Here is a 14132-nt window from a genome sequence, read left to right as displayed (position 1 = left end):
ATCTACTCTCTTAAATTTCCTTTGAGATGTCAATTTTCTCCCCTTCTGCCTTTGTTACATTCCAATCCAGTCTTCCCATCAGCGCCAGACTCCTTTCAAAAGTGCAGATGTGTTCATCGTTCTCACTTCTAGAACGTTGAAGTGAAGAGTTCATACTTTGGAGATAAGCCCTTCAAGATTCAACCTGGCTCTACCACTTTCTAGCTATTTGACCTTGGGCAAATGACTTCCTCATTTCGAAATGGGGCCTATTGTGAAGTTTAAATAACACAATGCTTGTGAATTTTTGCAGAGTGACTTCACAAGTGTTGCCCTAAGTCAATGATAGTGTGATGGGATGATAAATTCCAAGTTTCAACTGAGACGTGATAACATAGTAAATACGACATTTTGAACAGACCAATAGTTCTGTTCTGCATATAGGTATCAGACCAATATGCAGATTTTCAAAGCAGGTGGCCCAAAACTAGTTAGATTGCTCTGAAACCTGAAGGAGGGAGAAGCAAGTGGAAATGGAAAGATGATTCTGTGAGCAGGTTTTCTTTGCAGAAATCCATCCTGGGACTCCTGCTGTTACCTCAGGCGGGAGGGTTAGGTGGTGGCAGCTCCCTCATCTCAGGTCTGATTGGAGGCAGGAGGCATTTCCATGGGATAGTTTGGAGACCTGAATCTGTGGTCCCTGATGAATGACTCCCACTTTAGTGTCCCCTGTTACTCTAGGGCTGTGTGTGTGGACTTTTTTGGTTGTTAGTGACAGAAACAATATCTGAATTAGCTTGGGGAAAAAACGGAGGCCTTGGTTGGGATAATACTAGAATATGGAAGAGTTGACTGAGGAGACCCATGCAAGGACAAGGTGCCCCCAGGCCTCAGGAGCAACCGGAAACGAGGACTCCAATGCTTCTAGGACTTCCTTCCTCCACTTTTTCTTTCAGTTTCTGTCTGAAGGTGGCTTTGTGGTGAAAAAAACATGGCCAGCCACAGTCCCAGGGTTCCGGCACCACAGGGGACTGGCACTCCTGACCCACTTTGGGTCTGGGAAATCCTCTCGGGAACTCTGACTGGCTTGGACTGGTCAGGGCCTCCCTCAGATGAACCCAGGGCGGGGAGGAAGAACAGCTCCCAGAGAGACAGGGATGCTAAGCAAACACCCTATTAATTTTCTGCCCTGTAACTTTTCAAGTGTGTCAGCTTCTTAGACATAGCACGGCCCGGTGTAATCCCCCCACAAGCCGGTTCAGATGGGGAGGACGGGAAGGGGGATAGGTCTTCCTAAAGGTGGATCGAAGCAGGGATGAAACCCTGAGAGCTGGGGAAGAGGGTAAGGCAAAAAAGAAGTGAGGGCTTCCCTGGTGGTGCGGTGGTTGAGAGTCTGCCTGCCGATGCAGGGGACACGGGTTCGTAACCCGGTCCGGGAAGATCCCACATGCCACGGAGCGGCTGGGCCCGTGAGCCATGGCCGCTGAGCCTGCGCGTCCGGAGCCTGTGCTCCGCAACGGGAGAGGCCACAACAGTGAGAGGCCCGCGTACCGCAAAAAAAAAAAAAAAAGAAGAAGTGAGACGGCTTCTTCAGAGTGCTACTCGAGGATGAGTTGTAGGATATTCGTGGGGCCTCTGGAGGTGCCCACCGGGCAGTGGAGGAATGAGGACGGTCCCCGAGTCTGACCGAGGGCATTGCAGTTGCCACTTAGCCGGGACTTGTGTAGGATGGGGAGCTGGCCTTTTGTGTCGCTCCTCCTCCCCTGTAAATGTCCCTCTCACTTCTTATGGACCCCCCAGCTCCCACTGCACCATTCCCATCACCCTGTGACCCGAGGCCCCTTCATTTGCCTCACTCTCCCTTGCCAGGTTCACGTTCCTTTAAAGAGACCCGCGGCAGCCCCTCTTCTCAGCTGGCTTCCACAGCTGAAGGATGCCACTCATTCCATTATCCAGTCACCGACACATTTCCCTGAGCTGTCACTGTGTGGCAGCCCCCATTGTAGGCACTGGGGGAAAATTCAGTGAGCAAGGTAGAGGGGCCCTGCCCTCATGGAGCTTTCATTCCAATGGAGAGATCCACAGAAACTACACAAATAAATATGTGATATCAGTTAGTGGTAAGCGCTTTGAAGAAAAATAAAACAAGGCAGGGAGATAGTGAGAAGGGTCCTACTTAGATAGGCTAATCAGGGTGCGCTTCTCTGAGGCGGGGGCCTTTGAGCTGAGGCCTGAATGCTGTGGAGGAGTGAGCCCTGCTGAGATGGGGGAAATGGACTTCCAGGCGAGGGAAGCCAAGGGGCTGGAGGTGAGAATGTGTTTGACTTGTGATGACCAGACCTAAGTGAGGTATCAGAGAAGAAGAAATGCAAATAGCTCTTGACCAGATGAACAAATGCCCCACCAGTCTCATCATAAGAAGAATGCAAACCAAAACCCATTGAGAACTGTGGTTATTTAGACTTTTTGCTTGCTCAGGTCAGAAACAGAATCTGAATTAGTTGGAGGAAAGCCAGGGAGGTATTGACTGGGACAGTGCTATACTAGTTCACATATAGAAAGATCCTTAGATGTCCCCACAGTAGGAGAAATGCACCGAGATAACCACATCTCACTCACCAGATAGGCAAACGTCCAAGGCATTCTACAACACGTGCGGTGGGGAAACCCCCTTTCTCATAAATTGCTGGTGGGGAAGCAAAATGGTACAACCCCAATGGAGGAGAATTTGTCTAAATCTAGCAAAATTATCCATACATTTGTCTTTTAACCCAGCAATTTCACTTCTAGAATCTGTCCCAAAGTTACAGTAGAAAAATGTGAGTAGATATAAGCCAAGCCTATCCATTGCTGCACTATTTAATAGCAAAAGACTGGAAACAACCCAGATACTCATCAGTAGGGGCTTAGCTGCACCAGCGTGGTAAATCCACATAGTACACATGGTGGAATACTATACAGCTGTGAAAAGGAATTGGACTACTTTTACATATGACTATGTAATGATCTCTAGGACCATGCTTTCTAGTGATAAAAGCAAGACAGAGAAAAATGTGCAAAGTATGCTATCATTTGTCAAAGAAAGGGAGGGAAAATAATACACATATATTTATATATTTTTAAATGAGAGAACAGATAAACAATAAAGATGAAATAACAGTAACCTGTATGGGAGGGAAGGAGGGAATTTGCTGGAGGAGACAGGGAGAGAAGCTAGATTTCTTTGTAGAGTTGTAGTTTGAGTTTTGAACCATGTAATATGCTTTATACTTATAAAACAAACCTAAATTTACTGAGAAAGCAATCCCTAGGAATCAAATTTGAAGGAAACAAATGAACCTCACTTGGTTTCCAGTTGGTGGAGGAGAGGAACTATTCCAAATGACTAAAGCACAGGACTCTCTACCATCCTTATGGGATATACCCTTAGGACAAAAAGAACTGGGGGATAAAATCTTAAATTGTTCCTACTGAATATTGTGATTCTGAAGCTGCTGTGTATTGTAGTATTGAATAACGCAAATGAGTAATTACGTTACTGGTAAGAACCAAGATATTTGGTGTGGAAGAAGGAGGATACAGATGTATGACTGAAAAATTCTGGATTTGATTTGGAATTATCAGTCAGAACTCAAGATGCACGTTATCTTTAAAACCCATTTATTCAACTATACTTCAATTACAAAATAAATTTAAAAATATATAAGTAAGGCCTTATTATTTAAAAAAAGTTTAAAAAACACATTTATATATTTTCTAGTTCAGTCCACTAAAATGTCTTATAAACAATAGCTGACTCAGTGCCAAGAACACCTCTAAGTCTATAGATTATGATCTTGAAATATGTTGAAATACTAAATGAAACTGAGAAAGAAATGACGGATTCCTTATCTGGGGCAGGAAATGGACAGGATGAGTCTGGAACATTTTGGCCTGCCAGAAGGTGAGGTAGCCCTCAAAGACTACTGAGATTGTGTCAACAGGACGCAGGAGCCAACCTGCTGAGATTCTCACCAGCACTTTAAGCATCAATAAGATAAAGCGATGGTGATGAATTGGGAGATTGGGATCGACATATATACACTAATATGTGTAAAATGGATAACTAATAAGAACCTGCTGTATAAAAAAATAAATAAAATTCAAAAATTCCCCCCAAAAAGATAAAACAACAGTGGATTTAAACCCATCAAATATGTTTAGTCCACGAGTTCATAAAGATGCTTAATAAAGTAAAAAACCTCAGTGATCTTCTTTGAAGGATAATGTGAAGCAAGTCATTTAAAAAAAAAAAAGCTAGTTAATAAAGGAAAAGAATCAAGTGTGTATTTTGCCTGTCTTACAAAAATGTAGCTCAGGGTAACTCCATAGTAGATGAGAGGTAGTTCCTTGTAATGGAAGTACTCTATGAATAAATAAAGAGGGAATACCATCATTTTGCAACTTATAAAGAAAGAGTAAATCTACTCATTGCGCATGAAGGGCTGCTAATACCACAAAAAAGAGATGGCCAGGCATTACATACCCGCAATGGAAGTATACAGCACCATTCGTGAAGGAGTCTTGCCAAACCCAAAACCTATCAAGCGTCTGGATCTAATGAACAGGACCTACAGGTAAGAGAGAAACCAATTAAATGAAACTATGTGGAATTCATCAGGAAAATCCAGACTGGGGAGAATTCTAAAGGACAAATAACATGGTTTTATCATCACCAACAACAAACTGCAAGGAAGAAAAAAGAAGACATGGAGGAGGACTCTATAGACTAAAAGAGACATGAGAGACATAGTAGTTTAGATCCCAGCGTAAGTAAGCAAAATGTTAAATAAAGGAAGGATGGAAGGATGGGACCAGGGAGGGGATGGAGAGGGAGCGGGGAGGGAAGAGAACATTGGTAGTGCAGCTGGAGGAATGTGAACACTGGCAGGACATTTGATGATACTGAGGAACTGTTCTTGCTTTTGAGTGTGTGTGATGATAGGTATTATGATTTCAAAAGACAAGCCCTTGTCTTTTCAAGATAGACACTGAGATATTTACGGATGAAACGATATGATGTCAGACATCGGCTTCAGAATAACCGGGAGTGAGTGCGAGTGGTTGGGTACATGGAACGCTGGTGCTCAGACTTGAACTTGCGTCAGAATCACTGGGGGGCCTTGTTAAAATACAAAGACTGGTCCTACCTACCCAGTTTGGGGTGTGGCGCAAGAATTTGCCTTTCTAACAAATTCCGGTGGTGTTGATACTGTTGGTCTGGGGACCACACTCTGAGACCCACTAGCAGAGAGGAAGGAAGGTTGATCCCAAGCTATTGTACTTGGGTGGTGGGTACATGAAAGCTCATTGGAGTATTCTTTCGACTTCTGAATACGGCTGAGATTTTCAACGGTAAACATTAAAAAAAAGTGATCCAGAAGGACACATAGAGGGAGGAAAGTCTTTGATGCCCCATAGTTGTAATGGGAACATCTATACTCCTTAGCAAACCCAACTTGGCTGCTGCCTCTGGGATTAGAAGGTCCCCGTCTCTTCCTGCCCACTTGGGGGTTAGTGCCTCAGCTCAGCTGTCAATCCTCTTGGAGAACTACCTGGCCTGAGGGGTAGGGAAGTGGTCTTTGTCTCAGGGTCTGCAGCGTGCTGCATCCGTTTCCTTAATGTGGTCCATCATTGGAAGAACCATGGTTTGAATGGTTTTTCTGGCCACTTCACCTGGAAAGGGTGCTTCTGAGCAGAGCTGTGCCGGGGTTCAGCTGTCAGTGGTGGGGTGATTACTGAACTCAGATGCCCATGGATCCTGCAAGGACCTTTCTCAAACTCCAGATCAGGAGGCACCTCTATGGGTTGGAGTCCTTCTGCTTGCTTTTTTAGATTCATTTATTTATTTATCCATTCACACTTCAGATATTCCTTAGAGTGCCTCCTAAGTGACAGGTACTTTTCTAGCCCCTGAGAAGACAGCAGGGAACAGCATAGGCAAAAACCTCTGTTTTGTGGAGATTACATTCTAGTTGGGGACACAACAAAGAACAAGTCAGGAAATAAGTGAACAGTTTCAGATAGTGCTATGAATAAAATTAGAGAGAAGATGCCGGATGGTGATTGAGTCCGTGTGTGTGTGTGCGTGTGCACACACGGGTACACGTATTTTATTTAGGTGATCAGGGAAGACTTCTCCAAGGAGATGACACGTGAGCTGAGAGCTGGATGGTAAGAAGGAGTCGGCCATGCAGAAATCTGGATATCTTTTGACAAAGGCAGTAGCAAGTGGGAAGGCCTTGAGATGAGAAGGAGCTTGGCATTTATTTTTTATTTTTTTGGAATCCCAAGAAGACCAGTGAATCTGGGATGTAGAGAGGAAAGGGAGAAATGGTGAGCTCAGGTGGGAGGGAGAACAGACAAGAGCTAGGGTTCCTAGGACCTTGTAGGCATATCCCGGGTGCTTATATACAGACCCCAGGTACCTCCCAGGCTGCCAGTCATCCCCCAGCTATCAAAAGGTACATTCTATCTGGAGAAATAGGGCACAATTTTAACGGGGAAGGCCCCTAGGGACTCTAATCTATAGGAAAGTGTTTTGTATAAGCAACTGAATAGTATAATATAGCCAATTTGTTGAACCAACCTATTAAAAATCCAATAATTTTATTTCAAAATCACTACATGCTCTCGATGCCTATAATGTCACCCTAAGTGCACTATTCACTCAATTTAAGATTTGCTCCCCTATAGTATTACCCATCATACAGATGCCTCTATGCCAGGTAGTACTATAAGTTATCAGTCATTTCATGCTAATAGAAGTGAATTGAAAGCTGTGTCCTTGAAAAGATATTTTTAAACAGGAAAGCATAAAGTTAGTGGACTCAAGAGTACGAGAAGGGATCTCCAGGGAAGAAACAAATCAACAGGGAGACACTGAAGATGCATCAGCAAACAACTACCTATTTTACAGTTTGGAGTGAGGCTCCACTTCCTGGATAGACTAATGTCCTCCTGCCAAGACGTGTCAGAGCAAAGCTCTTTCTCTTGAAATAACGCATGTATACCCTCTATAGCTATTTCGTAAACAGAAAGTGTGCAGTAATTCACAGAGCGCTTTAAGTGAACAGAGCAATGGTTAACCTTAAATTCTGTGAACCATAGGAGCTGTCATTAATACAGTGTAGCCTTTTCATGACGATGAGACCGTTCTGTCCCCAAGGCAGCTCACGTGGCTGGGGTGAGCAGGTCAGTCACTCCCAGCTCTGCATTCGGGGACTTTATATTGGTTGCTTCAAGTCAGCCGTGATGAGGATATTTACATCAAAGGAATCAGCAAATGCTACACATCAGGCTTTTCTTTTCAGAGCTGATTGTTAAATATTTACCAGCACACTGCTGCCGTGACCCTTAAAAAAATAAATTCGGGGATATACCACGGCATATGAAAAAAATAGCCTTGTTTTGGTTTTCCCTTTTGAACCGATGTTAGTGATATTTAAATTTGTATTCATCTTCTTGTATACTTTACATTTCAGCTATATTTATGTATAGATAGACCCGTTCACTTTCTCAAAAACCTTTGCCGGGCATTCCATGGTTGACCAGATAGATGCAAAGGGCCCCTCGAGGCTTTGTGTCACCTGGCTCTTTCTGCCTTGTTTATCCCTGGCTCTGGACAAATTTAACCTTAAATGTGCCTCGTCCCCCCACCCCAAAAAAAACCCTATTCTTTCTTTGCTCTGGATATTTCTAGTCTGCAGCCCCTGCCTTGGGGGCTCTCTTCACCCCTTCTCTGTCTGACAAAGTCTTACCCATGTTTCAAGGTCAGAGCAGAAGTCATGTCCTGCTCCTTGAGGCTCATCTGCCCCAGCTCCCTTCAGCATCCATTGCTCTTTCTCCAGTTCTCCCACCAAGTGCCATCTGTCCCTCCTTTGCCACCATCACCATTGCCTTGTTTTATAGGTGTTTGTCTCCATGTCTGATCTCCTCCCCTGGATTTTAAGCTCCTTGAGGATAGTGAATTTTACTTATTCATCATTTTATCCTTTGGAGCAGCTGGTGTAGAGCTTTGTACATAGTCATCACGCAGTAAGTGTTAGTTGAATTCTCTGCAGACATGATTTCATATTCCCCACAGTGCCCTGGACAACACAGTAAGTGCTGTACACACGCACACACGCGCACACACACACACACACACATACACCACCACCACACACAGTTTCATCAGTCTAAATATTTCTATTTGTGGACTGATTTCATTTAACCTGGAAATGCCTTGTTGAAGGGGAACATTAGACTCACATGAAGCCCCAAATGAGGATCAACCACAACACTTCTACCTTCAGTCTAAAATGTCCCCTTTCTCATCTGCACGCAAAATTGGACCACCTTGTCCAGTCGTGGTTCAGAAAGGTGCCGATCTGTTACGAATCATGACCTCTGATAACCACTGAAGATGCACCTGCATTCCTACTGGGCATAGATCCTGCCAGATTGTAAGTTCTGCTGGTATTTTGTAACCAATGATAAAATGAAAACGATTCGGATTTTTTTCCTTTGCTCACTTCCACTGTAAAAGAAGGCTGCCCCTGTCTGGTTTGTTCATTCATTAAACAATTATTGCCTTCTCATGCCAGACACTTGGCTAAAGTCTCAAGAGATAAAGATGAATTATCCACGGCCCTGCCCTTCTGGGGTTCACATTTAGGAAAAGAGACTGAAAAAGCCATCAGACGTGTTCAAAGTCTCAGGCGAAATCAAGCCCCGAGGCTCTGATGATGACCCACATCAGTGCGTTTGCCCGCTAGATTCTGCCATCTGTCCCCCCATGAGATGTTTGCTGTAACTCCTTTCCACTGCCCGCTTTTGGTTTGAATGACCTTGGAGACAGCCTGAAATCCCGAGCTTTTAGAGTTTCTGGTCTGCACATATGTGCTTCAAACAGAAATCCACAAACCTCTCATTATCTCCTCTTAGCAGGCTGCCTACATGACTGACGACCAGCTCTTTAGTCACTCCAAGAATGGATTTCTATGTAGCCTGTGCCCTCCCGGGATGCATGAGGATGCCCAGAACATGTGTGGCCGCTCTGAGCGGCACAGGGCAGTTAACAGAAGCCACGCAGTTTGCAAAATGCCTCAACGTCCTGCTCATTTCTGAGACAGAAAATGGTCACACCTTAACCTCAGGATAATTCCCACCCCCACCCCAAAGAGAGCCTCTGGTGTCAGATTCCACCCCCTCCCCACCCTTGCTTTTTGCAAACATAAGCACTCGGGCCGAAACAACAGCTATGACTCAGTTCCTAGCGAACGCTGCCTGAATTGATTTAGTCTGAGTTCAGATTTAGCACATAATCATGTTCAATTTGCTCCACTGCACTGCCTAGAGATAAAAGGCTGGGGGGAAAAAAATAGCTCCAGCTTGTGTCAGTCTTTGCGGTGATGTCATTGCCATCAGAGAGCCAACCGCTCTTACTCTGCCCTGCTGCCTGAGCCGCGGCGGGCTGTGTGCGTGCAGCGGAGTGGGCTCAGGTGCCCAGCTCGGCCATCCCCAGGGCAGGGCAGCGCCCGGCCGGCCCGGAAACATCCACCTGGAGGGCTCTTCCCAGCCCGCACGACTCGGAGGCTGCCTAGCTGTTTATTGTCAATTCCGGAGGGGGAATGCCAGCCCCTAGCATGGACTGTGATGTTTCCACTCTGGTTGCCTGCGTGGTGGATGTGGAGGTCTTTACCAATCAGGAGGTTAAGGTACGCACCTGCAATCTTCTGTTTCATTGTTGCTGTTGCTGAAGCTGCTTGGAGGCTTGTTAGCTTAAGGGAACAATACTTTGGTTCGTAGTTTTCAGCTCACGATCTGCGCTAGAAATGCATGTGGTGCGTGCCTGACTCTATTAATTAGAATAATTAATCAACTGCATATTAATTAGAATAAGTTAGACGAGGGACTGGCACATTCATTTTAAATGGGATAAGGTTGGAAAAACCACTGTCTGTCTGTTCTTGCCTTTTCTATTAGGTGAATCCCAGTTGTCCTTTTCACAGTAGACATGTTTTCATAGTCTCTGTGTCAATAAGAATTTGCCAGTCCTTAACGCCGAGAGGGGTTTTAAATCGATGATTAAATGAAGAAAGCACATATAATAAACATTGTACCCAGGACACCCTGATCGTGGGACATTAACCCCTCGATGGGACGTCACTTACATAGGCCGTGATGTGGTCTGCAAATTGAACAAAAGCTGTTCTACAGATGGCAGTTTCAATCCCCAGCTCTCTGGAAGTCAGAGTTGGAGAGCAGCTGTCTAAATTTCCTTTGTCAGGCAAAAGAAGCAAGTCATCTTCCCTGAACAGTTGTCCATAAAGAAAGTTCAGGCATAAATAAATTTTGCGTAGTATTCTAGGGCGCTGGTCCTCACTGACTGTCTGCAACAATTGTTTGATTATCATGGGTAATTGTCTCCTGATGACATACATTCTCTTTGCTTTTCCCCTTTGGTTTTATGTTCTGAAAAAGATGCCATGCTTGTGAAATGGGCATTTTGATTTCTTCTCGCATATTGAAAATAAGAACTAGCAGAAGCTTCTTATTTAAACAGTTCACACACACGACGAAAAGGATAGTTGCTCATTGTGTGATGGGAGGAAGGAAAGGGGAATTGCACTGCATAATCATTTGTCACCTTCCCCTTAGTCTTTACTTAAAAGGAAGACCCAGAATTCTTTATTTTGGGGTGTGCAGATGACACCCTGGTGCTTCCCAGGTGGGAATTTATGTGTCCACTAGCATAACACATGGCTCTGTCATTCAAGATTGCAGTTTCGAACACCCTTTTGAAATGAATTCAAGAATCTGTTTTGTTGCTTCTGCATATTTTAAACGTGTGACCTGCGTTTACCAATTCTTAGGCCAGTGCTGTGAAGTGTCGACCACCTGTCATGCTGAGGTTCCGAAAATTAGAAGGTAATGGTTTGGTGCTGCCTGTGGTCGTGTCCACGAATGGAAACATGCGTGTAGCGACTCACAGCCCCGCTGGCCGTACACGCTGTGTACACTCCAGAAGGGAGCAGCCCTCAAAGCCCCTCCAGTTCAAAACCAATTTAAATTCCGACGTGGGTAACTGAGTAGAGAGCCATCTCCCAGCACCTGCTGGAACAGAATTATGCACACATAAAGTAACACTTTACGATTCCCTTCTCTTCTGAACCGTTCCCTTTTAATTACGTGCTGGGCCTGTGAACGTCATAAAATAAATAATCTAGACTTTTTTGGTCCAAGAAATGATGGTGAGAAAATATTGATTAGGCATCTGGAGTCTGCCGGGCATTGTGCTCTTACAGGAAGGAGTTTAAAATATGCTTAGATGACGTAGGTATTTGTCATATAGACATACAAAGAACCATTTACCCAATATTTCTCTTTTTAAAATCATTGCTCTTTTTTTACTTATTTTTTATTGAAGTATAGTTGATTTACAATGTTTCAGGTGTACGGCAAAGTGATTCAGTTATATGTGTGTATATATATATATATATATATATATATACTTTTTTCAGATTCTTTTTCATTATAGTTTATTACAAGATACTGTATATAATTCACTGTGCTATACAGTAGTTCCTTGGTATTTATATTTTATATATAGGAGGGCATATCTGTTAATCCCAAATCCCTAACTTATCCCTCCCTCCCCCTTTCCCCGTTGGTAACCATGTTTGTTTTCTATGTCTGTGAGTCTATTTCTGCTTTGTAAATAAGTTCATTTGTATCATTTTTTAAGATTCTACATATATGTGATATCATATGATTTTGTCTTTCTCTGTCTGACTTACTTCACTTAGTATGGTAATCTTTAGGCCCATCCATGTTGTTGCAAACATGCCCAATATTTCTTAAAGACAGACTATTTTGTGGAATTCAGGGGACACAAAATTCTTACAGCTGGTTGTACTTGAGTGGTTGGGATGGTGTCATGGAGCAGGTGGTACTTGAACTTGACGATGGGTAGATTTTGATACAGGAAGAGGGAGGGCACGGGGACAGGAAGGCATTCCATCTTGCAGTCAGGTGAGTCAGTGCATTTGACTGCAGTAGGATCTCTGTGAGAGACTGGAGGGGGGGACAGAGGGGGGTCAGGGCCAGATTGTAAAGCCTCTCACCCTGTTCGTCAGAAATGTATGGGGTTTTCTGGGAAGACTCCCACCAGAAAGATGCATTACATGTCCTTCCTGCTAAATAGCTTCGAATTACAGTTGATTTGTTTCTCCGAAACAAGTTACTTAATCATTCTGTGCCTTCGTTTTCTCATCTGTAACATGGGGATAATAGTAGTTCCTACCTTGTTAGCTTGATAGGAGGATTAAGGAAAATTACACATGTAAAACAATTAATACAGTGCCTGACATATTTCGTGTTCAGTAAATGTTAGCTGTCACCGTTATCGTCCATGGTCATCTTTTTAGACGTTCTCTAAAGGTGATAGGTTACTTTCCCCAGTTTACTGGAATGTCCTGTCTCCAGCTGACTTTACGATGGCAGTCCAGGACATAGAAAGTGTTTCCACTGCCATCCCCCCCCTCGCCCCCACCAGCCCAGCAACTTAGAAAACACTGCCCTTCCTTTCAGACATTTAATCATTTAACGTAAATCAGTGACGTTATTAACAAGCAAAATTAAGGCAGGCCAAAGAGGTCTGTTGAGAAAACCTACATGTTCCTCGTTCAGAAGTGAGCATGGCTTAGTGTCACGAAGGCACATTCAGATGTCAAATTCTGGCACCAAAGTTTCCCCAAAGGTAAACATCATTAATTACCAATTTCAGATCCATAGTGGAGCCAGGAGTTCCTTTCTTCCAAGTCCAATATTTCCTGTCAGAGAAAAGGAAGGCACCGGTTGGGGGTCCGTTTCACCTGCCTGCATCCAGCTTGCTTGATCTCAGGCTCTTTTTTGCTTTTTACAGACTCTCCCTTTCTACCTGGAGCCCCATGGGGAAGCAACCACACCAGGGTTATGCAACCAGCAGACTTTCTTAGCAAATACAGTGGTTAAATTGAAGGAGGTGGAGAAGATGCAAATCTAGTGACTTATAGCAATTTGGAAAACCTTATCCTCCATGGGGGTCTCAGCTGGTTGCCTTGGGGGCCCTTCAGACTCCAAGTTCCTAAATTTTGCCAAAGCTGCTAGAGCAGTAATACCAAATAAAGGAGGAAATCAGTCCAAATGCATCCCCGTATTTGTGTTTCTCCGGAAACTCCGTTGGTAGTGCTGTGAGCTTAGCTGTCTGTTTGATGGCAAAGGATGCTTAGAAAGATAAAGAAATTTGAAGCCCTCAATAGAAGGAAAATGACATGGTGAACTGGAGAGTTTGTGTGCGCGCGCACGTGTGCGTGTGTGTATGTGAACGCGGGCAGAATTGATTTTCTCCGGTGTTCTTCTCATATTCTGAAAATAGTCTCCCCCGCCCCTCAACAAGAGCCAGATGCTTGAGGAAATGAAAGGGATCCAAAGATGGGTAATAAAATTTGTATTTTACTTTAGTCCAGTTGTTCTTAAACCTGATAACACATTGGTATCCCCTGGAGAGCTTTTAAAATATTGACGTAAACAAATAAACGTATACTGTCATTTCAGGCAGTGTTAAGGGTTTTGAAGAAAGATGAAGCAGAGTGAGGGGGGGAATTGCTGGAGGAGAGGTTGCACTGGGGGCCCTTTAGGCTCCTATCTCCTAAATGTTGCCAAGACTGCGAGATCGATAGTCCCCAAAAGAGGAGGAAGTCAGACAAATGGCGTTCCTCTGTACTTGTCTCTCTCCAGAAATGCCGTTGGCCACTTTTGAATGGATGGCCAGTAGAAGCATTTCTGGCGAGGCGACAGGTTTTGAAACGTCAGTATTCCCGTGTCATTCAGGGATCTGAAGTGAGTGAAAGGACCGTGTATGGATCTGAGGGAAAAGCATTCCAGTAGAGGGAACAGTAGAGGCAAAGAGAGGCCGTCTTATCTGATGTGTTCTCTCTCAGCCCCCCCATTTAACCCAGTGGTCCCCAACCTTTTTGGCACCAGGGGCAGGTTTCATGGAAGACACTTTTTCCACGGACGGGGGCTGGGGGATGGTTTCGGATGATTCAAGCGCATTACATTTATCGTGCACTTTATTTCTATTATTA

General features: G+C 44.2%; 1 protein-coding gene across 2 annotated transcripts in view; it reads left to right on the top strand.

Annotated features, from left to right (window-relative positions):
* The window catches only part of RCAN2 (regulator of calcineurin 2), a 271389-nt gene that overhangs the window by 169227 nt on the left and 88030 nt on the right, over positions 1 to 14132 (top strand). Inside the window, exon 1 of one of the 2 annotated variants that reach the window (XM_060163047.1) lies at positions 9571 to 9719. The exons of the other annotated variant lie outside the window; for it this stretch is intronic. Coding sequence (XP_060019030.1) covers positions 9633 to 9719 — 87 coding nt within the window. The 5' untranslated portion in view covers positions 9571 to 9632. Of the gene's footprint in view, positions 1 to 9570; positions 9720 to 14132 lie in introns of those variants that run through there. 2 annotated transcript variants of the gene reach the window in all.

Source organism: Lagenorhynchus albirostris, chromosome 10 (genome assembly GCF_949774975.1).
Source record: "Lagenorhynchus albirostris chromosome 10, mLagAlb1.1, whole genome shotgun sequence".
NCBI classification, from domain to species: domain Eukaryota; kingdom Metazoa; phylum Chordata; class Mammalia; order Artiodactyla; family Delphinidae; genus Lagenorhynchus; species Lagenorhynchus albirostris.
Note: the sequence above shows the minus strand (reverse complement) of the source record. Positions and strands in the feature narration are given on the sequence as shown.